Source organism: Pyxicephalus adspersus, chromosome 3, assembly GCF_032062135.1.
Source record: "Pyxicephalus adspersus chromosome 3, UCB_Pads_2.0, whole genome shotgun sequence".
NCBI lineage: Eukaryota > Metazoa > Chordata > Amphibia > Anura > Pyxicephalidae > Pyxicephalus > Pyxicephalus adspersus.
Genome location: NC_092860.1, coordinates 59,450,770 through 59,477,945, shown reverse-complemented (window position 1 = coordinate 59,477,945; position 27,176 = coordinate 59,450,770). Strand labels below are relative to the sequence as shown.

General features: G+C 39.9%; 1 protein-coding gene across 1 annotated transcript in view; it reads right to left on the bottom strand.

The window, feature by feature from the left end:
* DOT1L (DOT1 like histone lysine methyltransferase) overlaps positions 1-27,176 on the bottom strand; it is a 111,797-nt gene that overhangs the window by 76,001 nt on the left and 8,620 nt on the right. The window contains exon 2 of the mRNA XM_072404861.1: positions 2,670-2,713. Coding sequence (XP_072260962.1) covers positions 2,670-2,713 — 44 coding nt within the window. The remainder of the gene's footprint in view (positions 1-2,669; positions 2,714-27,176) is intronic.

Sequence of the window (27,176 nt, the reverse complement as noted above, 5' to 3'; positions counted from 1 at the left end):
GATTGATCAGAAGTGGACATGAATGGCACATGAACAATAACTGTGTACTGTAGTCTTCTTCATGGGTAAATAAGGCATCACCCTGAAAATAAGCCCTAGAGCATATTTTGGCCTTCAAAAAAAAAATAAGACAGTGTCTTATTATCGGGAAAACAGGGTAGGACTAAATCAGAAGCCTTTAATATTTCTCTTCCTGAAACTCTAGTATCTCTGCTTAAACAAAACTTTTGAGTTCAAATGGAATGCTGGAGCCATAACCTAATTAGGAATACAAATTACTCCCTTATTTAGAGCTCTTTATAAAGCTAATTAGCCCCCAATGTTTTGTACCATAGTTCAGGATTTACAGAGATGGCAATCCTCTCCTCCATCATGATTTGGAAAAATGGCAACAATTAAAATGCTTATTTTGCCTAGATTGTTATATCTTTTTCACACTCTGTAGTGATTCCTAAAATGATCCTTTGCAATATGCAGAACAAAAGACCTAATTTTATCTGGAACAATAAACAAGGAATAAATGCGACTACACGTTATACCCCCAAAAAGCTAGCTGGTTTGAGGGTTCCAAACATTGCTCTTTATCACAAGGTGGCCCAAACAGCAGCTTTGGGACAAAGTACTTTTCCAAAATCTGGCCTCAATGGACGGATTTGGAGGCTCCATCATGTCCAACAATCCCAATCGAAGCCTTAATGTGGTTATTACACAAAAAGCGTCCTGCAATCCTCTGTCCTTCTCTTTCTTATGCCCTTTCTGTGTGGGATGGTCAAAAGCTAACCAGAATTTATGTTCACAAAATTAGATAGTTCATTCAATCTAAACGTAATGGTCTATCTGCCCCCTATCAGAGCACAGCTTTTGAGAAATCTTGTTGCTCAATCATTGAAGCTAAATGGAGAATATCTGTGGCTTATGGTACTCTTACCCTGTGACAAAAAATTGTTTTATATGACCCAACGAGAGACAGATTTGACAGTGGAATGGGATGTGCAAAATAGGCAAATATTGGCTGATTCTATGTCGTCAATCTCTTTAAACACGTCATTAATAAAGGCTAATTATAAAGTTTTGTTAAGATGGTACATGGTGCCCGCCCAGATTCAAAAACATAATTCAACCATTTCTCTATTGTGATAGAGGATGTGGACAGCCGGACACCATGTTTCATGCCCGGTGGACATGTTCTAAGGTTCAGAAATTCTGGATTTGTATCTATACCCTTATCTATACAATTATACAAATTATTATTTCGAAAAGGGTAGGGAGTGCTTTATTCTAAAATAACAGATTCGATACCTAGAACACATTGTAAATTGGTCAAATACATTTTTTATTAGCGGCCTGTATCATGATTGCCTGTCACTGGAAGGCATCATCTACCCTCCTTGATTTCACCAAATATAAACTAAATTGGATCATGACCAACGACAAACTAACCTGCACCCTACAAAACAACATACAAATTCTAAAAAGACCTGGGACTCTTGGATAGCCAATAATCAACATTAAATCCTTTGTTAGAAAGCACTGCTATATTTAGACTCTACACCCTTCCCTTTTTCTTACCCTACCCCCACCCTTGAGTGGTACTCCTAAGAGGTACTCAAACTCGTCTTTTGTTTTGTTCTGTTTTTTGGGTTATTTTCTCATTTTTTTCTTCAGGAAATCATCTGTACAAATAGATAGTAATATAGCTATTATATAGTTAAAATCGCTAATATCTGTTTATACAGTTGTTACACTAGCTTTCTATGTGTGTGATATGTTGCATCTCTGATATTGTTCTGTCTTTTCTTTACATATAGATATACATGTACCAACTCCGTTTTAATGAAGCTTTGATTTTCTTTGATTCTGCACAGACTTAGAGAAGTTTGTTTGTATCCTTTCTAATGTACATAAGAAACTTTATTTTGCAAACGTTTTGATTCCTCACTTTTGTTATATTTTTATACGTACAAACGACCTGTGAAAAACTTATTGTAACCTTCATTTCAAAAATGTATTAAAATCTTTAAAATACAAAAAAATATTTTAACAAAAGTTCTCCAACTAGCCTTACAGGCACATCTGAAGTTAGGCTAAATTCACATTGGCGTAAAGTATGTATTTGCTGTCTAGCAGTTACAGCCTCAGTGTTCTCCCCAGCCCCTTTTAGCCGGGCGCACCACCCGGCACTTTTCAGTAACCACCCGGCTGTTTTTATGTGGCTACTGAAGAGTTGTGTCACAATACAGGTAATGCCACCCGCCTACAATTTCTTCCCACCCGGCTCCAAAAAATTCCTGGGTTGAGCACTGAGCCTGTTAGCAATCCTAGGTGCCCAGAAGTTGCCAGTAGTCAGTGGTAAAAGCGTTTTTTTTCATTACTTGCCAAGTAATCCTAACTTGTCAAACTACATGGCAAAGAATAGTTATGGCATATTACAAAAGATGGAAAAATTGGACATACTAACAGGACAGGCATTAAAAATTTGTAACAAAAATATAGGGGGTAGGGAGAACACTGACACGATAATCACAAACATACACCCACTGTCCTCCCAAACCTCTTTTAGCCAAGGCAGAAAGTTCTAAAACATCCTGTTTGGGTGATACTGAATATATTCTTTTCATTAGTAAACACTATTCAATACTAGTAAATATGTTTTAAACTCAGGCACTTACCTAATAGTCTCAATAATTTCATGTGCAGCATCATGATGCTTATCCTGCAAAGATAAATTTAAATAATTCTTAATGTAAACCATAAACTAGTGGTATTCCAAGTTCCACATACATGCTTGCAGACAATAAAAAGCATATTAAATTGTGAACATATATGAATTCTTTCACAAAGCAAAATAAAGCATGATAGAAGCACTTAGACAAAGGTTTGCAAAAGTTATTGACTACTTCAAAACCATTGTTACCCTACTACCTACCGACAATCAAAGATAACTCCAACTGCAAGGTGTGTAATAGTCAAAGATTACAAAGGAACCCAGGGTAACTTCCAAGCAACTTAAGGCCTATCTCACATTGGCAAGCATTGACTTTTGTGAGTGCACCATCATCAAAGTGTGTATGGCAGGGTGGCAATGAGAAATCTCTCCTTCATCCCCAAAAATTTTGTTGACTGTGCTGAGTTTGCAAAAAATCTTGCTGATGCACAAGAAGGATTACTGGTAAAGCTACGTACACACTTCCAATTATTATCGTTGGAAAACGAACGACGAACGTTCATGCACGATATATATGAACGATCGTATAGAACCGATCCTGCACATAGAGTTAACGACACGATCGTTCGTAGATATTGTACACACAATAGATACGATCGTTTGAGCGATAGAGGAACTGTCGTTCGTTTCCAGCGATTTTCCTCGTTCGTCGGCGTCGTTGGTTACTTTTTTACGAACGATTTTTTGCCCAATCGATCGTTCATCGTTCGATTGGAACGATAAAAATTGGAAGTGTGTACGCACCTTAAGATGTTTTGTCGAAAGATAAAGCCCAAACAGAACTTTTTGTCCTAAATGGGTTACATTACATGCGTTACATTTGGGGAAATAAAAAAAAAGAACCTTAGCCCATCTGCGAAACACGGTAGCAGGAATGTTATGATTTTGGCCTGTTTTGCGACATCTGGGCCAGCATGGCTTGTATTATTGATGGAACAAGATAATCCTAAACACACAAGTCATTCCACCAAATCATGGTTAAAGAAGAATAAAGTCAATGTTCTGAAATGGCCAAGTCAAAGTTCTGACCTTAATCTAATAAAATGTTGTGGAAAGACCTGAAATAAGCGGTTCATGCGAGGAACCCCCACCAACATCCATGAGCTTATGCTGTTCTGTATGGAGGAATGGGCTAAAATTTTGTTGTGTGCAAGACTGATCTACAGGTACTGCAAATATTTAGTAGTTGCAGTTATTGATGCACAAGAGGGTCACCCCAAATTCTGAAAGCACAATTTATTTTTGGCAAACAGATGTTATTGGATCTTTTTCTACATATATACATGTCCACACATATTAGATTTTGTTTCATTTGTTTAACTAGCTTTTCCTCATCTATTTTAGGACTTTGAAAATCAGATGTTTTAGATCACATTTATATAAAAAATATAGAACATTTTAAGGGTTTACACCATTTCAAACACCACTGTACTTCCCTATTCACTATATTACACATTGAACACAAATTTCTCTATTTATCAATTCCTCCTGTGTAACTTGGTTTTCATATGAAAAGCCAATACGATGGGTAAACAGATAATAAAATGTACAAACTCTTGAACATTTTAAATTATTTACCATTCTATTGGCTTTTCTATAGATTTAACTATATCTAGATCACTAGTATGTATGTCATTAGCATGTATCTTTATAATGATTCCCCTTATATGTACTCTGTACTTCACAGTCAAACACAAGTACTGTTTTAGATCACTAGCCTATCAAAGTCTATACACCCCTGAGGAAGCATGTGAAGGTGAAATGTCGGGCTACAAAACGTTTCATTAACAATAGAGCTTAACATTCATATACATTTAGCTACTTGCTGTCTAGTCTGGCTATTCCAAATCCATGATATTTAATGAAAGTTGGTAAACCTGTTTAATTGTTTTTTCTCTTTAATTTTTTTAAATACTTGTGTTAGAGTTAATATATCTCATGTGTTAAAATACACTTGAGTCCATTTAGCCAGAAATGCCCCTCTCCTCTTTTCTATTTATATACCGAGAGGAACTATATACTGTACCGTATAAAAGCGATTTCCTTTGTTGGGGTAGTTTAGCCTGCATAGTGTTCTTCCTAAAGGTGTCATCCTCCCTTGCCACCAGTGACAACAGCTCTCCCCTGCTTGCCTGTTAGTAGCCCCCCCACCCCTCCCAAGTCTGACTGGCTATCCGTTGATATTTTGGTAGCACCTCAACTGTTGTCATCATAAAAGTGCAAATATATTCATAAAGATGAGTGGGCTGTTCTTGAGGATGCATAGTGTCCTCACTTTGTGCTACCCTGGATAGAGTGCAGTTATGTCAACAGTAGACCAATATGACAACTGTGCTATGCTATAAACTCCCTGTGCTAAAACCTCTATCTTATAAACCTTGTGTTTTACAACAAACCTAAATTTTTAAGGGTATACAGAAGACTCTTATGACTATTAGTACACTAACATTAGTAGTAGGGAGTTCATCACTTTAGCAGCATTATAAGATACATAACTATAGCTACAATTTTACATATAGGCAGCCCCACACCATCCCATACACCATTGAATGCAATCTCTCTGGAACAGCCAAATGCAAGGACCTGAAAATCAAGTAAGAAAAGATTCCTTTAAGCTATCTGAAATGATTTGAATTTGTCTGCAACTGTAACAAATATATTGGGTTCATAAAAAGCAAGCAAGCAGCCAGCTTAATGTGAAAATGTTGCAAAATTATACTTTTTTTTACCTTTAAAACTTATGAATTTGATCCCCATTTGATTCTACATTTCCAGTTACCCACAGCTTATCATTGCTGGGACATTGGCACACAAGGTTTGGTGGTCAGCTATCTGCAACAAGGTAGCTTAAAGCAATAATTATATAGCATTATATAATGTTTCAAAAGTGATAATATGATGACAGGATAGTATGATAGGTTTGTAATTAGGGAGCTATAAATTTAGGGCACCATAAATGAGAGCCCAATGGTCCCAACAAAATGCTCTTTAACATGAAAGTGGCCCCAGTGGTCACCAATTTGCATGCCTAATTTAGGGCCTCTGGGGGCCCTAGCCTTAACTTTGTACCCCCTAAGGGAGATGAGATCCCCATTGGTTACAAGTTAAAAACAATCTCAAGGAAAATGGCAAAGTATAATAAAGTAGAATTAAAAATACACACAAAACACAGTGCCGGTATAATTGGCAACACATGAAAAAAAAATCCATTGCATTTTTACCTGGACACAAAAAAACACATCAATAAAAAGCCAAGCTCTGGAACCTTTAAAATCCTGTTAGGTTCCCTATATAAGGCTTGAATCATGGGGTTTATTCTAAGACCACAGTATCCTCAGAGAGGAACTCTGGAGGATCTGCCAACCAAGATGTTATGTTTTCAAAGTTAAATTCAACCTTTTCTAAAGGCCAAGCTATGTTTGCAATTTTTTCTCATACTTCTGAGCATTTTACCATCTTTTTTGACAGACCCTTATTGGCAAGATACTGAAATCAATGAATTTGAAATTAAGTGAATGGAAACAAGATGTTAAACTGCTTAGTAGCAGATTAAAATCACCCTAGCAGTTTAGCCCAGAGACAAGAATGTATAAAACATCACTGTAAACGTCACACATTGCTTAAATAGCTGAACTGTGAGGCTCGACACTTTACAGGGAGAAAAGTTCACATCAGGACAGAAAGCAAACAAAAATATATCTACAATTCAGAACGCTGTGCTTTAAGTTACATAGTAGAAAATCTACATGCACCGTGTGTTTATCTGCTCAACAAATTCAAAGCATCATAACTCAAAACAATAAAATTTAAAAAAGCCCCTGAATGCTTGGGTGTGTGACCCATGTGGCGATTTTCCCCCTTTTTGTTTAGTCAGTGTCTAAACTAAAGAGAATTCACTTTGCTTCCTCAATATGGACTCAAAAGACCTGAGCCATTCAACCTTTCCCCTTGCTTTTCAAAACAAAACAAAAAAGCTGGGATGGAGATGGCTTTTTAGGAGGCACAGTCACCTGCCCATGTAGGCAAATAAATTAAACTACTAAGATACACATACAAGTATCAAAACATTCAAAAAGAGAAAAAAAAATTAAAAAAAAAAAAAAAAAACTCTCTAATGTTAATAAACTTTCAGTAGGGAGGAAAACAAGCAGACGGAGTGTCTCATTGGTTTAATCATCAGTCATACATAGATTAGAAGGCTGTTGCAAGCGACAGTAGAGTTCTATATCAGACAGATGACTCACTGGGCATTGCTGGTTTGACTGTCATACCTCTACAAAAACTAAAACTAAAAAAACAAATAAAAGCTTAACCCTTTCAATGTCTCACTAAGCAAATCTAATATGGTACTAAGAAAATAATTCTGTCTCAATTGCCTAAACTAAAATATTTTTATTGCATGCTTGCATTTAGATATGCACATCTCAGAATGTATTTACTCCTATTTTACTTTTAAAATACAATTCCTATTCTAGGCAGACATTTTTGACAACAGAACCACTGTGGTTTACTGCTATCAACCAGTCCTCAACTGTCCCTAAGCCCTGGTTATCAATAAAATTATGTGAAGAGGTTGAAATTGCCTTTTCCACCGGTTTTTGTTTACACTGTGGCTGCAGGGTGTTTTCTAAAGCTGCGTACACACTTGCAATTTTTGTCGTTGGAAAGGATCTTTCACGATCCTTTCCAACGACAAGGGGCTGCAAGATGCATGAACGATGCTGTACATACAGCACCGTTCATGCTCTATGGAGAGGGGAGGGGGGAGAGCGACGGAGCGGCACCCTGCTGCGCGCTCTCCCCTTCCCTTTCATTACGATCGGCTGTCGTCCATCGTCCGTGGATCCGGCAGGTCGGTCGTCCGGACGATGGACGACACCGACTGTACACACGGCAGATTTTCGCCCGATAATTGGCCGATGCCGATTATCGGGCGATAAAAATCTGCCGTGTGTACGTAGCTTAAGATGCTTAAAGCAGCATCTAAGTGTTGCTTGCCACATGAACCACTTCCATAGACTTCTAATCTCTTGAGAAAACATCAGTCAGAATCACTGATAAACACGCAGTTTATGCCCAGCAGTTGAACATGGGCACCCAGGAAAAGTTAACCACACGTTTGATAACCATCCATCTGAACTTTGCATTAACCCCCCTGGCATTCTAATTCTGTCCTTTCTTTTTACGAAAAAAGGGTTACATTGTTTTGCATGGAAATTTATTTTACATTGTAGGCCTATAAATCTTAGGCATAATTTGAAATATGTCCAATATTTAATAAATGTAATAATAAACTTTAAATAAAACAAAAAATCTGTTAAATCAAGGGTGCATAAAAATACTGAAAACCGTAACGTAACTGTAAAGTAGCATGTATCTATATATATATATATATATATATATCGGTGTGTGCCTGGCCTCCAGCCCGGGAAGATCACTACAATCGTGGGCTGAAGATCCGAAGAAGAGGAACCTGCCTGAGGATAACATCCGTCAGGCAGGTTGCCGGAGGACGCAATGGGACAAGGCAAGTGTGTTTTTTTTTTTATTTTATTTTTTTTATTGTTTTAAGCTACCCCGAGCTACACTTAGGAATACAGCCAGGGGGGTTAAAGAAACTTCTTCAGCTTTACAGGTGCATCTCAATAAATTAGATCAAAAAATTAATTTACTTCAGTAATTCAACTTAAAAAAATGAAACTCATAGATTCATTACAATTACACACAGTGATATTTCAAGCTTTTTCTTTTTCATTTTGCTAATTATGGCCTAAAGGTAATGAAAACCCAAAACTCAGTATTTCAGAAAATGAGAATACCAATAGAAAAAATATTTTTAATACATGTTGGAAGTGACTAAAAGTGATATAAATATGACTTGTATAGAAGGATAATCCTGCCTCCTTGAAAGTATTGGTATTTCCTGCCCAAACCAGCTTACTATTTCTTCAATTCTCCTGGAGGGGGAAGGGGGTCGGTGATAATCTCAAACCTGGGACAAGGACAAACTATGTGACCCCTTGAGAAAGACTTCAAGGGTGGCTCAACAATGTGATTTGCTTGGACTTGCAGATGGGAGTGGTTCAAGGTGAGAAAAGCCTGGCTTGAGTGGTTGAGTGAGTGAGAATGACCACATGCTAGACATAGAGCAAGACCCCTTTCTTCTCCCTTCCTATATACCCTGTACCTTCTTCCCTTTGTCTTATAAATAATATGTATACAGGTAGTCCCCGGGTTACATACGAGAGATGGACTGTAGGTTTGTTCCTAAGCTGAATTTGTAAGTCAGAACAGGTATATTATTTTAATAAATGCAATTAGGACAGATGTTTTTCTCAACATATTATTAGGTAGCATAGTTTCAGTTACGGTATAAAATACTCACTGAGTTAATCACAAACAAAGCAAAAAAAAAAAAAAATCTTTATGGAACCTGGACATTCATTAACTTCTGTGCTTTCAAAATATGCAAAAAATAAAAAACTGCAGAGTTTGTCTTGGTCATTAAAGAGCTACTTAAAGTTATTAAAGAGACTGCAGAAGGAGCTCACCCACCCTAAGATCACCCACAACCTTAGCTGTGTTTTGGAAAATATTTCTTCTGCAAGTCATACAAACTGACCCCTCCCCCCTTCAAGCCTCCTTTCTGCAAACAAAGAGCAGGAAAGCCCGTTTGTATTTGGGAGGCATATGTATGTCGGATGTCCTTAAACCAGGAACTACCTGTATAATAATGTAAAATTTTTCCAGCCAGGTGGTAAAGTGGGCGGGACACTGCAAATTTAGTGCTCTCAGTTATTTATGCCACAGGTATCCAATAACCTCTAATATTGTGACAGTGTTCTACCTTCACCTGATACTTTGTTCCAACTTTTTATTGCCTGACTTGTTAAAATGTCCAATTTTTCAATTTTTTTGTATTATGCCCAAACTGTACAGTGCTGTGTATTTTTTTGACAACTACCTTGTGTTCCATGCTTTAATAGTGTAATCCTTTGTAGTAGTGTAGTATTGTGATCAATGTGGTGTAACAATTAGGCTTGGTTCACATTAGCAGCAAAAAACTGGGCCATTTACCCCTCCTGAGTGACTACTGGGCAACTGCTAAGGATTGGCAAAAGGTGGTTAGCTGGGCTTTTTCAGGCCTAGCAGTTTTTCAAGCAGCAGACAGGTTTCTGGCAAGAAGAAAGTGAAGGGTAAACGCAGCAAATGCAACTTACTGCCGGTAATTTCAGCTTAACTTCAGATGTGGCCTTTTAGCGCTAAATCCAGGTAATGCAAAACTTTTGTGAAAAAAATTTCACTTGATCTGTCCACAAATTGAGCCCAGTGAGTCCCACGTTTGCTCAGCACCCCTCTTCTTTCTGATGCTCACAATTCCATCAAGTGCTGATCTCACTGGGCATACGCGAGATTCAGCACTTTTTTTACATTATAGGAAAGCCCCTGATGATACATTCTTGATGTTGGGTATGCACAAAATGAGTAGCCCACCTGGGATTTGTGACACAAATACCACAGGAGGTGTGTGTGTGTCATTCTGCAGCCTAACAACTCTCCGTGATCAATCCTTCAGATCTCCTAAACCGTTAATTGTAACGACTTAAATTTTTCAGGGTACTCTCATAGCTACTAATAACCAAAATTTCTTTAAAGAATACCCAAGATATGGGATTACGGTTTTAAAAACTTGTGGAAATTGATCATTTGGGTTTCTGTTAAATAAGAAAGTGCGGCTAGGATCCCAAAATAAAAAAAAGCTAATTAAGGGCCCCCATGGGCCACCTACATAGTATGGAGCATTTTTGACCTGCCTTTCACCAAACTATAATTGTAATAATATGCTACCCTTTATGCTTCTGTTCTTTGAACCCAAATTTATCTGGAATGGGGACGTGCAAGTAGGGAACAGATGTATAAACCCCCCTTAACTTTCATTAGAACAAACTCTGCCCATCAAACTGTGCGCTTCCCTATCTTGAAGAGGTGCAGGTAAACAAAGTTATAAGTGCAAGTTGGGGGCACTTGTGGCTAACACCCCAAAACTATCATCACAACATAAACTCTGCCCATCAAAACTTGCTACCCTGTTACACAGGACTGTGCCGTTACAGTACCTGAACCCCAATTTTGTTTTGATGGTCTAAGTCTTTTTAGATTCTGATAACAACAAAGTGATGACATTTTAGGGGGTGTTAACCCACGGACTTTACCCACACATTTTCAGTTTCTTACATCCCTCCCCATTTCAGGGAAATGGGGGTTCAAGTGTTAGAAGTGGGCAGTAATGTGTAAAAGGGCAGTGTGTTTGTCACAGTAATAACATTTTAGTGTGTGTGTGGGGGGGGGGGGGGGGGATGTCCCTGCACTGTACCCACATTTTCGGTTTTGGACACTCAACCATTCTTCCGGTAACTAACTGAGTGTTCCCTGAAAATTTCAAGACATTATGACATACAGTTTAGAAGATATGAAGGTTTGTACACAGAGAGCTGTAAGGCTGCCAAATGTTACGCGAAGGTTACACACACAGTTATCAGACAACACCAACAACGTCATTACACACACCCACTCAGGCGGATACATTTTTACACAATGTTTTCTTTTTACAAAAGAAGATAGCACAGCTATAGAATGGGGGAGGGACAGCCTGTGTCTAGATCTCATGCTAGCTGAGCTCTTCTCCCTCCTCTGGCTCCTATCAGCTGAGAATGAGTGGAGCAGGCTCCCATTGTCTGGATTAAGGCTGCTGGTAAGGGCCTGGCGGAGTGGGCAGGGGAAACCGAGCCAGAGAAGAAAGGAAATGGTATGTGATGAGTGATTTACATTGAATTATTTGCATACATTTTGGATGTTTACTATTTCTCTTGAATGTATGTTTATGTTGAGAAAATTGGTGGAGTTATTGAATGTGAGGAGTACGTTTTGGATGCAATTGCTTGTTAAAATACACGGAAATGATATCTTTCTGTAGAGGGAGAATTTGCTTTCTGTTGGTTGTCTGACTTTGAATTAAGACTTGTGTGAGTGTATAGGTAAGCTATTGACAGTCTGTGCATATTGACAGAGTAGTAGGTTTGTAGTGTTTCATTGCCAGGTAACTACAGACGTTTAACGTCCATAGTTGGAAAGGTCCTACGGATTTTGATAAAGAACCACAGGGGAGTTTCTGCTAGAAAATAATATTATAAAAGTGATAAGTCAGTATGGCTTCAAGAAAGACAGAAGAAGTTGTCAAACAAATTAACTCTCTTTTTATGAGGAAGTAAACAGATACACAGTGGAATAGCAGTTGATATAGTGTACTTGGACTTCGCTAAAGCATTTAACATCGTACCCAACAGACAATAGGGTCAATAGTCTATCTGTGAATGGATAGAGACCCGGTTTAAAGACCGCATCCACAGAGTTGTAATTAATGATTTATACTCAGATTAGTTTAAAGTTATTAATGGTGTACCCCAGGGTTCATTGTTGGCACCTTTACTGTTTAACATCATAAATTATCTAGAGTTTGGGATTAAAAGTACCATTTTTGTGTTTGCAGATGACACCAAACTATGTAATGGAATTAAGTCCATACAGAATGTCTATAATCTATAAGCAGCCTAGTTGCAAATTACATTTATTATAGATAAATGTAAAGTTGTGCATCTAAGGGCTAACAACATGCATGCTTCACACTATCTAGGGGGAATACATTTGGGGAGTCAGAAATGGAAAAGAATCTGGGGGTTATGGTAGATCATAGACATCTGGAATATGCAGTCCAGTTTTGGTCACCAGTTCACAAAAAAGACATTGTGGAATTAGAGAGAGTGCAGAGAAGGGCAACTAAACTAGTAAAAGGAATGGACGAGCTAAGCTATGAGGAGAGATTAGCTGAACTGAATCTATTCTCCCTTAAAAAGAGACGTTTAAGGGAGGATACGATCACCCTGTATAAATATATAAATGGGCCATATAGAGAACTCTCTTCCCAATTATTCACTTTGAGATCATTACAAAGAACAGGAGGGCACTCTTTGCGTCTGGAGAAAAAAGTTTAATCTTCAGATTAGGAAGGGATTCTTCACTGTAAGGTCTGTGAAAATGTGGAATCGGCTCACTGAGGAAGTAGTTTCAGCAACTACTATAGATTGCTTTAAGAAAAAGCTGGATGCTTTTCTATAAGCTCTGAAAATGACTGGTTATTAAGGATTTAAAGTAAAGATAACAGACTGTTGATCAAAGGAACATCTGATTGCCTCTTGGAATCTGGAAGGAATTTTTTTCCCGTTGAAGCAAATTTTTCCAGGGGTTTTTTGCTTTCCTCTGGACCAACTTTGTCTTATAGGGTTTCATATCTGGGATATCTGGGATATGTTTTTTTCCCTAGTGGTTGAACTTAATGGACCTATGTCTTTTTTCAACCTAACCTAATGTAACTATGTAACAAGAACTGTTTCTTTGGTTGATTCTAGCTTTGTAAAATGGAATATGTGTATACTTATGTTAGGAAGTATGCCTCTGCCAGTTATCGTCCATGTGCAGATGAACCTGTTAAGAGTCAGTTTGAAACACTTCTATCTCAATGTAAGGAACAATAGTAAGCTGCAAATTAAATAGACTGAGAAATTAAATAAGGAAAACTGGCTAATGAGATAACAGTGTTGCTCAGGATCAAAGGTAAAGCTGAGCAACATGGAGAGAAAGTAGCTTAAAGAGCAATTGAAGGTTTACTTAAAATGGCAACTACCGCTGATACGGAGATGGGTGAACTATCGGCTGATGTGGATGATTGAAGAAAGGAAAACTGTGAGCTACACCAGCAAGTGGAATGCAATGGAAACTATAATCTTAAATGCAAGTTTGTAAATGCATTGCAGGTGAAATTGTCTCAGATGGAAGAACTTGTTTTAGCACTGGAGATGAAATTGGCAGATGCAAATTCCCAGCTGATGGCCAAAGAGAAATACATTTTATTCCTTGGTAAACAAGAAATCCGATGAGAGTCAGCAAATTCCTGCACTCTCACTGAGGTAAATACCTGTACCTGCATGTGCTCTTTTAAAGGCCAGGCATCCAGGACCACTAGCGGCCCAGCTAACACTGAATAATATTTAGTTGGTTGGAGCAATGGGTAGGAGAAAAGAACTGCAACGTGAGTTAGGAAGCAGAGATGGAAGAGGTACTCAGGATTTATCCAGAACAGAAATTCAGACGAGGAGATGATCCAATATTATTCTGCAATTAGTACCTTTCACTTTATAGAGCGGTATATAACTGTCCAGATATTTCATCTTGTAATGTGGAGTTCTTTTATTTGATGGCTAATAAATGTCTGGTGAGCTATCCTCATAAGATTGCCTTTAGGAATGCTTCCTCTTACCAAAAATTCATAAATATACTCAGGGACTGGTGTGAACAAGACAAGGAGAGGTATACATCAGACATATCTGTCACATGCAGGAATCCAAGAATTCCAAAATTGTTTGTCATGAGTGAGTATGCTAATGTCTTCTGTTCTCTTTCAGGGCCTTTGGAGGAAGCTGTGAAAGCTATACTTTTTTTTTTTTTTTTTTTACAGATATGCACTAGGAGCACAGTACTGACTAAAGCTGCGTACACACTATCATTGGATAACGAACGACTGGCCAAACATCGTTCTGAAAAAAAAATGACCAATGACGCCGACGAACGAGGATCGCCGTTGGAAATGAGCGACCGGCACGGCGGATCTGATTGGATGACGATCGTTCACCATCTATCGTGTGCACGGTTGTTCAGTGATCTTGCACATTCCGAGCATGCGTGATGAATGAACGTTCTGTACAGGTGCTTCACTGTATTGTGTTTAATCCTTACACCACACCTTCTTCTCAACGTCCTCTTCTTCAGCACTAAGCAGACACATCAAAGCAAGAGCTGCTTTCTTCTTCCTTGAGAACACTTTGAAGGGCATATTGCACAAAGGGACAAAGGAACAGTGTGGTGAATGTCGTTCGTTTGACCCGATCGTTCGTACACACTATTCACTTCCTCTGGTGCACGTCACTTCCTGTATCGTTCAAACTATCGCATCTATCATGTGTACAATATCGTTGACCGTTCGTGTCGTTATCTGCATGTACAGGGTCGGTGCTATACGATCGTTCAAAGATATTGTGCAGGATCGTTGGTCGTTCGTTTACCAACGATAATTATTGGAAGTGTGTATGCAGGTTAAGGATAAGTACACAAGTGCAATATTTGTTGTTCGAAAGGATCTTCCACAATCCTTTCCAACGACTGCACGATGCATGAACGAGTGCTGTACATACCGCAACATTCTGCTCTATGTAGAGGGGAGGAGGAGAACGACGAGGCAGCACTCCGCTTCTGCTGCCCTCTCTTCCCTTTTCCATTAAGATCTGTTGTCATCCATCGTCTGTGGATGTGCCAGGACAGTCAGAGGATGGAGGAAGCTCAATAGTTAATTGTTTTGAAACAATTGGACCAAAAATAAAATGTTTAATTGGTAAAACACTATCAGAGGTCATCTCCTTTGTGATCAATTGTGACTTTTTTTAACCCTTTGTTTTTCTAGGTGTGAAGTCACATTTTCTTCTCACAAACTCTGTGTACACACCAGAAGAAACTTGCAAGTACCTCCCAGCTAGTGTAGATTGAGGATATGTCACTGTCTAGACATCAATGGCTGCATGTTGATAAAGTAGGTATTAATTGCTAAGAATCTGATCCTGCTCTTGTTCCAATTTTACCAGGATCCAAAATAAAGTGAAGCTAAAGATCAAAGTTTAGAATTCTGGAGCCAGACGTGTGATGGTAATTGGTTGGAAGAGCTTTCATTTTACAACAATATATTGATTAGCAATAATTATGGTTTTACAGATCTTTTAACCTCCTGGGCGTTTTATTTCTGTCGAGATATATATGTCTAAAAGCGCTACATTGTTTTTATGACCTTCTGTGATGTACCTTCTGTGATTATTCCACCTGGCACATTTTCAGCAGCTCTGAACGGACACCAGAGAGGCTGCTCTGCTCGCTCTGTTCTCCGCTGATAAGAGCTGATAGCGGATTAGAGCCGGGAAGAGTGAGAAGAGCACAGCGCAGCTATGAAGGAATTGGGACACAGGCTGTCCCTCCTCCTCTCATAGCTGTGCGAGTCTTTTAAAAACTAAATAAAAAAAAAAATAATAAAATAAAATAAAAGCCATATGTCTCCGCCCAGTGGGCGTGTGTAATGACGTCATATCAGAGCATAGTTCTCCCCAGAGCTTTTTAGCCGGTTGCTCCGCCCGGCTGATTTGAATACCCCGCCCATCTCTGGGCAGCTCTCATCCTCGGATGCACGGATCTCAGTGAAGCTGCTCTGTGCCCTCCTGTGCAGCCTTCATGTGAAGGAGACATAGGCAGCCCCGCCCCCATCTTATAGCACAGAGCTCAGATTTCTGCCTTTGAAATGTATCCACTGCTAGCTCTGCGTGTGATCTCTGCATCCTCACAGCTATCTGTGTACAAACCTCCATATCTCCTAATATGTATGTCACAATGACCTGTAATTTTCAGAGTGTACAGGGGACCCTCATAGATACTAGTTACTACAATTTCAGCCCCCCAGCTTTAAAGAATTTCAAGATATGGGGGTCACAAATGTAAAACTAACGGGGCAGGCATTACAAAGTTGTAACAAATAATTGGGAGAAGGTAGAACACTGAAAAAATAAGAGGTTACTGATTACCCATGGCATAAACAACTGGAAGCACTAAATTTGCCGTGTTTTGCCACGCCCCCTTTTTTTACCACCCGGCTATAGCTTCCTACCACCCGGCTGAAAAAAAATTTCTGGGGAGAACACTGCAGAGCGTGTATAAATGTTGCATGTCATTCCTCAGTCTTACACCTTTCTGTGTATAAACCTTCATATCCCCTAAACTGTATGTCATAATGACTTATAATTTTCAGGGTGCACAGGGAACACTTATATTTAGCACTATTCACAATTTCAGCAACCCACTTTTTACAAATTTCATGATATGAGGATCAGAATTGTAAAATCTTGTGAAAATACAACATTGGGTTGTACAACATGCAGTATTAAAAGCAAGTGTCCCTTGAAATCCTAAATTAAAAATGCAAACTGGGGACCCCCGGGGCCACTTACATAGAAAGAAGCATTAGGGAAGGGCCCCTAAAAAATACTTATCTCTCACAAATCTATAACTATCATAATGTATTACCCGTCAGCTTCTCTTCTTTCAACCTCAGTTTCCCTAGAATGGTGGAGTGTACAAAGTTGAAAATGTAGGTGCGGGGGGGGGGATACCTTTTGATAACCCCCACCCTAAAATTTCATTATTATGGCAAACGGACTGCCCTGGTAAACATTACTGCCCACTTCGAACACTGGAAACCCGATTTCTCTGGAATGGGGAGGTGTAGGAAACTGAAAATGTGTGTTGAATGTCTGTGGATAACACCCCCTAAAGTTTTATCACAATGACATCATTAGAACTCTGCCCATCAAAACGAAATTGGGGTTTAGGTACTGGTAGGGTAAGTCATGGGTATCAGGGCAGTGTGTTTTGATGGCCAGACTTTATGTAATGATGCCATGGAGATGAAAGTTTGGGGGGTGTTAGCCACAAGTGTCCCCCACTTGCACCTATGATTCAGTTTATCTGCCCCTCTCTGTTCTTGAGAAATTGGGGTTCAAGTTAGGGAAGTGGACAGTTTGATGGGCAGAGGTTTTTTTTATGTTCTAATGATGCCATGCTAATGAAATTTTAGGGGTTTATACATCTGTTCCCCACTTGCACGTACATTTTCAGTTTCCTGCACATCCCCATTCTAGATAAATTGGGATTCAAAGAACAGAAGCAGAAAGGGCAGCATAGTATTACTTTTAAAGTTTGGTGAAAAGTAAGTAAAATATTTAGGCTGCCCCACCCCAATGCCTCTTGCTATGTAAGTGGCCCCAAGGGTCCTTCATTTGCATTTTCAATTTTGGGCTCCAACCGTGTTTCCCAAAAATAAGACAGGGTCTTATTATTTCCTATATTATTTTTTCCTCGAGAAGACACCCTAGGGCTTATTTTCAGGGGATGTCTTTTTTTTTTTTTGTTAAGTACGGTACAACAATCTACATTTATTCAAATATAGTTAAGTCGTCCTCCTCTGGATCATCATCATATCTCTCCAAACCCCGAATTCCATCCTGAATTTCTTGCGACTCCATTTCCTTTAGAACCATTGGCCCCAATCTCTCATGTCGAGCAATAGAACTCTCATGAGCAGCTCTTATTCATGTAACCTGATCGGAGTGCATTGGCAACAACACTGTCAGTGATTTTATCCAATGAATTCTTCACCCAAATCACAACCTCTTGCAGGCTAGGCTTCACAAAGTTTCCACGCTGATTTCTTGTCATTCTATTTTCAATGTAGCCATTAATTTCCATGGACAAATGGTCTTTGAATGGCTTGTTTATTGCAATATCAAAAGTCTGCAGATAGGCAGTTATTCCTGCAGGAATCATTATTTGATCTATTCTTCTCTCTGCAAGGAAGTTCTTCATGTCTTTAGCACAGTGAGTGCTGGCTGAATCCCAGACTAGCAGACCTCCTTGGCCACCTTGCAAAACAAGTGGCAGCATTAAATCAAGCCACTTACTTATAACTGCTTGTGTGCACCAGGCTTTTTCGGTTTCAAGAACATAAGTGCCGGAAACACGTTCAATCTGATCTTTCTTGCCCTTAAGAGGTGTGGCTTTCTTTCCATCCAGACGAATTGCCAAAATACAGGTAACACATGAACTTTCGCGACCAGTGGAGGGAATGTAGATTGAGGAGGCACCCCTCTGTTCAATTGTTGTTTGGGCTCCTTGACCCATAAACACTGCAGTTTCATCCATAGAAATCATGTTGCAAAAAGTTGGTATTTAGAAAAGTTGATGCCATCAGCAAAGGACTTGAATGCATGTGCTCGCTTAATAACTTCAGCATCTTCAAACTTAAACAGTGTTGTTGATTTTTTTATTGACAGTTCATATCGCTGAGGGAAGCCATCCAGCCAGTGTTGTGATGCTTTGAATTCTTCTGGGGATATTTCTAATTGTGGTGCCATTGCAAGGGGAAATGCTTGAATATCAGCCCTGCGCACAACCAAAGCCTTTGCTCACCTATCAGCAATCCATTCACCGATCATGTCTTCCAGCTCAGGAAAAAGAGGTTGCCAACCTGAACCACACTTGCGCTTCTTAGCATTCCCTCTGTCCACATGTAGACTGAGGTTATCGTAATCTGCCCGCCATTTTTGGACCATTCGGATATCCAACTTCTTCTCTTTGCAGAAACCTGTAGGATTCTTGCCCTGGGAGTCCTCCACAATTCCTTTCTTGTACTCAACAGATTAGCTCTTTCTTTTTGCACTCATTTTGTCTGGGGGTACAGATACTCAGGAAAAGCAGAGATAGGCCAGCAAAGCTGATGTGTAAGGGCTCACTTATTTATCAAGGATCCAGTGAGCACTGGGTCCAATCTGCACAGTGGAGCTGGGATGATGTCTCTGGGCTCAGTGGGAGACTGCTTACTGAAGCTTTTCCCCTATCCCCTGGTGTTTGTGCGGGGAGAGAGAGGCCCACAGACTGTTGCTGGTTGGTGCTGGGGGAGAGAGGCGCACAGTGCTGAGTAAAATGGCAGCCACAGCTTTCCTTCTTCCCCCTGGGGACACACAATACCTAAAGAGGAGCGTCACGCTCAATTCACTGAGGAGGAGATTTTCACTGTGGAGACCTCTGGTCTCTATATCTCCCCCCAAAGCCTCAGCTTGCAGTACGCACAGGATGGCCGGGACCTGACAGGGAGCCAACCTTGTTGGTGGGGCTGCCCGTACCTCTCCGGTCACCTGCGGGATAGCAGCTGTCACAATGTGGCAGATGAGAAGAGCTGCCCGTCTTCTTTACCGCTCCGGGCCGAAATGCATGGGTTGTGCAGATATGCTGCATTGCCACGCCCATCACTAGGTCCTATTTTCGGGGGAGGGCTTATATTGCGCAAATTCTAAGAAATCCTGCTAGGGCTTATTTTATGGGTAGGTCTTATTTTCGGGGAAACACGGTAGGTGCACGTTCTTAGAAAACAGCAAACCAATTGTTCAATTTCTACAAGTTTTTAAACTCGTGATCCCATATTTTGAAATTCTTGAAATTAAAAAAAGAAATGTTGGGCATTAGTAGCTATGAGAGTCCCGTGTACCCTAAAAACTTTAGGTAATTAAAACCAACAATTTAGGAGATTTAAAGGATTGAACACAATGAGTTGTTAAGGCTGCAGAATCTGACAAGCAGACTTTACACACACAGCGGGTAGATAAATTTCACAGGAAGTTTTTGTTTTTGGAAGTGTTGAGGAGGGCACTGGCTGTCCTACCCCCATCTGCAATCACATGCACGATGCTCTTCGTGTTACCTAAGTATAGCGCTAGGAGGTGACATCTGAAGGTAGGCTGAATTCACACTGGCAGTAGGGTTGCATTTGCTGCATTTAGCCCTACTTTCCTCTCGCCAAGACCACTTTCCTCGCTAACAAGCCTGATTACTATGTAATCTGTTTTTAAATATTTTTTACAGTAAAATACACATAAAAAGACAAAATAAAAGTATAAATACACATTTTAGTGCACCAAGCATCATTGCCTAGTGCCCTGATTTACATTTTGCCCACTATTAGCCCTGACCTTGATGTGACCTTTTGATGACTTATAAATCACTTCCCGAATGTATCGTTTGATCACTTTGTCTTTGACCTTGATTGTTCCTGACTGATTACTAAAGACTTGCCACATGGCATCCAAAAGGCATCTCGCCGGGGCAAATGCTGTTTTGGAAGAACTTGAAAGCAGCAATAGCGATTTGGAGTCCCTTGTGGAATTGAGCAATAGTGATTCACTAGGAAATTTATCATCAGACAGTGAAATGGAACTAAGCAATGATTCTGGACCTGAGGTCAGTGCTGTGCGCACATGGTGCTCCATTGATCTTGATACGGACCAGGCAGCACTGACAAGATTTCCAATTACCGGCACGCCTGGGATAAAAATTGAGGCTGATTGTGACGACCCCCTGGCATACTTGAAGTTGTTTTTGACCGATTATGTTATCAAAAAATTGTTGAGAAGACAAACAGGTGCCGCTCTGTGTTTGCTAACTTTTTGAAATTTTTTTATGCAAACATGTATGCTGCTCTGGGTTTGCTAACGTTTTGAAATTTTTTGCTAATTTTATTTTTTTTATACAAACATGTATTCTAAGTGTTTGCTAACATATTACTTGCAACCTTCACCACACTAAAAAAGAACATATCCTAAAGTACCTTTTTTATTTTGTTTTATGCAGGTAAACTGGACAACAACAAGTTGCTCCACACCTGAGGATTGCAAGAAGCAGAAAGTGGGAACCTGTGACCAAGGATGACATTTGGCTGTTTTTGGGTTTGGTGATCCTGCAGGGAGTTGTGGGCAAACCCGTGCAGAAGTGGTACTGGTCCAAGAACAAAATGATTGCCACTCCATTCTTTGGCACAGTAATGCCAGAATACCGATTTTCCCTCATCATGAAGTACCCGCACTTCGCAAACAATGAAGAATTTGATGAGATTACCCATCCTGCACCAAACTGAAGAAAACTTGGGAAGTTTCTGAAATGATTCTAAAAAATTTTCAGGAGACCTATGTGCCAGGCAGAGACATCAGTTTTGACAAAAGTCTAATGGCTTACAAGGGGAGGCTTAGCTAGTTGCAGTACATTGCGTCTACGTGGGCACGATTTGGCATGAAAACATATATGCTGTTCGAATCCTCATCGGGCTACATTTGGAATACAATACTTTACACTGGGAAAAGGTACACAGTTCAACCCCAGATACAGCCATTATGGATTGGCAACATCTTCAGTGCTATTCCCCCATTGAGCCATTGCTAGGTCAGGGCTATTGTGTCACAACTGACAATTTCTACACATCTCCTGAGCTTTAGGAGTTCCTTCTGCAACACAGAACTGATGCCTATGGAACCGTTAGGGCTAACCGGCGCAACTTGCCATCAATGTTTGCAAAACGGAAGCTGAAGGCACGAGAAATTGTTGCCTGGCAGAAAGGCAAGATGATGGCCCTGGGATGGCGTGGCACAAGATGTGTGCCTGATGAGTACTGTCCATAATGCCTCCACTGTTCTGGTACAGACAAAACGTGGGAAAGAAGTGGTGAAGCCACAGGTGGTGATTGACTACAACAACACCATGGGAGGTGTCGACAGCTGACCAAGCTATGACATTCTACCCCGAGCTCAAGAAACAGCAAAGGAAGTACTACAAGAAAATTTTCAGGCATCTAGTTGAGCAGTACCTATAGAATGTCCACATTCTGTACAGAAAAAAATTGTCAGAGGCCTGTGAATCGTTCAGACTTCATTTTCTATAGTCAAGAACCACCAAACACCATCAGTGGCTATGAATAGACCTGGACGTCGTGCTTCCACCGTTGTCAACCCAGAACGCCTGACTGGTCGTCACTTGACTGAATACATCCCACCAACCCAGAAAAAAGCAGCCCCTACAAGGATGTGCGTGGTTTGCTGATGAAAGACCGATGACAGAGGAAAGAAGGTCAGAAAGGAAACCAGGTTCTACTGTCCTGATTGTGATGTTGGACTTTGTGGAGCACCCTGTTTCAAAATCTACCACACTCAGGATGTCTACTAGAAATGTAAATTTTTTTTTTCTAAAATCTACATTTATTTAAATTTATCAATATTATTGCACCCTTGTTTAGACAAATTTTAGTGAGAAATTTTTGTTTAAATATTCATTTTTAATAAATTACATTGTTGTGGTCTATTTCATTATTTTTTATAATTATGATTTAAAATTATTTTACTATAATATAATAAATAAATATAATTAGTATACCTGAGAGTTATTCATAAGAATTACAGGCTCACAAAAAAAAACAAACTAACATTTATATGCAAAAAAATACAATCATTTTTTGCATCAAAAAACTGACAGAATTGGAATGCTAGGGGGGTTAATGCAATACAAAATCATTTAAAATTCCCGCCACTCCCCCAACGCAACCGTCGCAGTTCGGAGGATGCGAGAGGACAGGGATCGCAAAGAAGGACGGCGGCGGACCAGGTACTATTTATCAATGTTTTTGCCACCCCAAGTGTGACTCAGGGTTACTGCTTTCAGCATCTTTTTTTTACCCCGAGTCACACTCGAGGTTACTGCTGGGGAGGTTAAAGTGCTTAGTAGAATCGCAAGCTATCTGAATTCCTTTTAGCCAATGACAATGTTTCTGGAGGAAAGTTCTATTTCTATATTCCAACCTGGGAAGTCATCAGCAGTGCATGTACTTAGACAATATTTGCTAGGAACTGATTTTTGTTTATTTCTTATGCATAACAGTCATTGGATCAACCTTCAGAAAGAAGAACGGCGTTCGATAATGTTTTATTGTGGAAAAACATAAGAGTTATGTATACTTAGGTAATTATGATATATAACAACAACAAGAAGTTACCTCCAGAGGAATGATGTTGTGTGCCAGAATGATACGGACAATTGAGCATAAATATGGATGTCATTTTTTAAAATGTTTCTGTGCCATTCAGGCACAAGACCTGGGAATGTTGGAAATGACTAAAATTGATCTGAATATGACCTGTATTTAAGGATTATTCTGCCTCCTTGAAAGCAAGCTTTAAACCTCATTACCTGTGGGGACAGATGCAGACCCTAAAACAACCATAAAGAAATTGCTGAGCAGAGACAATGATTAATCTTCTATGAGTGGATGCCTGAGGATCATTAAAACGTTGGCCAGTTGGACCACCAGGTGTTATTTCCTGCCCAACCCGGCTTATTACACTGCACAACAATGATTTTGCTACTGGGAATAAAACGTGATTTACATGATATCGAATGAGCCGATTCCAAACCTGAACTCAGGTTTGGCCTTACACGTACAGATTTTAGGTGATAGGCGTGCTATAGCTGTTCAAATGGTCGATAATTAGGTAAGGTATTTTTACATGGGAACATTATAACAGTTGCAGCTACCAATATGCCTGCTGCCGCCTCAGCTGGATCACGTTCTCTGGCGGCATGCATGTTCCAGCAGCGGCTAGGCATGTCAGTATGCCGACGTCAGAAATAGGTATAAGGCGAGATGGACCAAGGGCTTGTATCTAGTGCAAAACCATTCTATTGGATAGTACAGCTAGGCCATAGTGAGTCTGGTTTGAGCTAAAGATGAGTAGATGCAGCTGTGTTAATAAACTGGACAATTTTTGCTACATTTAAGGCAAAATACCTTGTGCGATCACGGCAAGAACCTAATCAAAGAGGGTGAGATTTGCTTACAAGTATTACTTTGGATGTGAAATTGGAGATCAGCATAAAAGCTGGGCACCTCATATAAAATGCATTTTGCTGTGCCTATGGTTTAGTGTGAGCCAAAAGACCATCACTCAGACTACTACTTCTGTATGACTAAAATTGGTAGGTTTTCAAAAAAGACTATGTCAAAAATCGGTTATCCTGATTGTGAATCTGCTCTAAAGCCAGTGCCACATGATGCAGAGAAACCAGTGCCAGTCCCTCCTACATCTGTTGTTAGTGAGACCGACATGTTGGATGAGGAACAGGAGGATGATGTCGATGATCGGTATTAACCCCAATTTGAAGAGGGTAAGCCACATTTTATAAACCAATCAGATTTACATGATCTAGTAAGGGACATTTCTGTCAAAAGAGAAGTCTGAACTGTTAGCCTCCAGATTATAAAAGGAGTGGAATTTGCTACAAAAAGGAACGACGACTTCCCACTTTCATGACCGTCACACAAAGTTCACAGGTTACTTACTACAAGCTGGAAAATTACTTTTGCTTCTCTACCGATGTGAGTGGTCTGATGATGGCGTTAGGTTGGGAACCAGAGCAGTGGAGATCGTTCAAAGACTCCAGCAAAGTTTGAAAGGCGTATTGGTGTATAAAGGTAACGTAAAACCTTCTGTTCCTCTTGCTCATGCCGAGGGAATGAGAGAGACATCCATGGAGGTCATTTTGAAATTGATTAACTATTTAGAACCCAACTGGAACATTTGTGGTGACCTGAAGGTGGCGGTAGCACTCCTTCATGACCTGCAATTGAAATATACGAAATATATGTGCTTTCTGTGCCCCCACGTGGAACAGTCGTGATGACAGCAACCATTAAAGTGAAAGAATGGCCATCCAGACCTGAACACACTGTTGGCTAGTACAACGTGAAGCATAAATCACTCATTGATCCACAGAAAGTTTACCATCCATCACTTGATATTAAAATTGGATTAGGGAAAAACTTTGTTGTTGCAATGGATGTATGCCTTTTTAGTATCTGAAGGACAAATTTGGTTTTATAACAGATGCTACTAAACTGAAAGCAGGCATTTTTGTTGGTCCCCAAATCTGCAATTTGATGAGCGATGCCACATTCAGAGACAATCTCAACCTACATGAAATTGCTGCTTGGGATTCATTTGTGCTAGTTGCACAGAACTTTTTGGGCAACCAGCGAGCTGAAAACCATGCTGAACTCATTAACAACATGCTAACTGCATACTATCAACTTGGCTGCCGAATGTCGCTTAAAATGAATTTCTTACATTCCCATCTGGACTTCTTCCCACAAAATTTGTGTGATGTAAGTGATGAACAAGGGGAGAGGTTCCACCAGGACATTTCGGTTATGGAAACAAGATTGCCAGGCCGGTGCAACCCCAACATAATGAGCGACTACTGCTGGTTTCTGCAACGGGAGACAGCAGAGAGCCACAAACGCAAATGCAAGTACCTGAAGCAGTTCTGAAGTGTACATGTGTGTTAAACAAGGACACAGGTGAATTAAGTGTAATTGTATATGTTTTTGCAATATAAAACTACGTTTTTGTCATTGAACTTTGAGGCAAAACTTAGTTATGTATAGAGATTACACAGTAACAGCGGAACGAGAGAATGTAGCTAATCAGGTCTATAAGCGTAATCAACTTAAGATTTTGATATCCTAGGCCAGGCATGTCCAAAGTCCAGCCGGGGGGCCAAATGTGGCCCGTGTTCAAATTTCCTCTGGCCCGCAGCCTTTGTCATAAAATCAATAATATACGGCCCGCCAGCACTGTTGACCAATGTATAAAATACCTGGGTACAAAAAAAGATATTTTATATTTCATTAGAGTTGATCAACCGCCTTGCAATTATCAGCCCGCTACTTGGCGGGCATAAATCGGCAGGACGGGGGTCCCCATGTTTGCACAGGGTATCCCCAAAGCACGGACCACACTCACTGATTCCAACACCAGACCACACACCGACACTGGACTCCATGCACAGGGAATACCTCACGTTACCCTGGTGGGCGTGTGCGGTGCGGGAGTATGTGCAGAATGGTCAACCCCCACACATTTTTACCTTACCAAATCTGCCCCTCTTTGCAAAAAGTTTGGACACCCCTGTCCCCGGCAGAATCGGACTTCAGACTGGGATTCAGCGCACTCGATTTAGTATGGGACACATGGATTAGACCAAGTAGCAGACAATTATTTTTTGTGATGCAGTGTTATTGCCCTTCATGGAATTAGGTGGTTGATCTCCATATGGATAATCATGCATTTAGGAGCACAAATGACGTGCTGCTGACAGATTTTGGAAATGACAATGACTGTTAAAAGGCAAGTCATAACAGAAAGGCACAGGGGGACCAAGAGGGGGTCCGACAGACCTAGCGAGAGCTGGAGACGTTCCAGTTTAGCAGTGATTAAAAAAATTTATATTCCATTCTTGAAATGTAATACACCAACAAGAACCTCTACCTATTTATCCATTATCACACCAAATTAGTTGAAAGTTCTATGCTAGAGTGGGGTCACTGACCATTTGAATTAAACAACTTTGAAAAGGTCGTCAACTGGCTAATTTTGAGTTGCAAATCATGTACGTACAAAAATGAAATGAATGTAGGATAAATTGTGTTAAGGTAGCAAAAAAAAAAAAAAAAAAAAAATTAGATTTGACTTTACTATTTAACACAGGGCATGCCATGTTAATGGTGTGGTCTATAGTGCAGGTGCAAGGCATACTACTCTGTGTAGCGAACTCATGTGAGTGTAGCGAACCCTCGAATAATAAATTAATCGATCTAGACTATTGTATTACTAAACTATCTATCCACACAAAGATTCTTGTTTGGAGCCAATTCTACCAATGGTGGACACTAAAGTCAACTTAATTTGCATAGAGCACTTTTAGAAGTAAACATAAGCAGGGAATTACATTTTGATTTTTAATGTAATTTATATTAAACTCTTACACAATACAGAAGTGCCATCAATAAACAAACCCTAGCAATAGCATAGCAGCTGAAAAC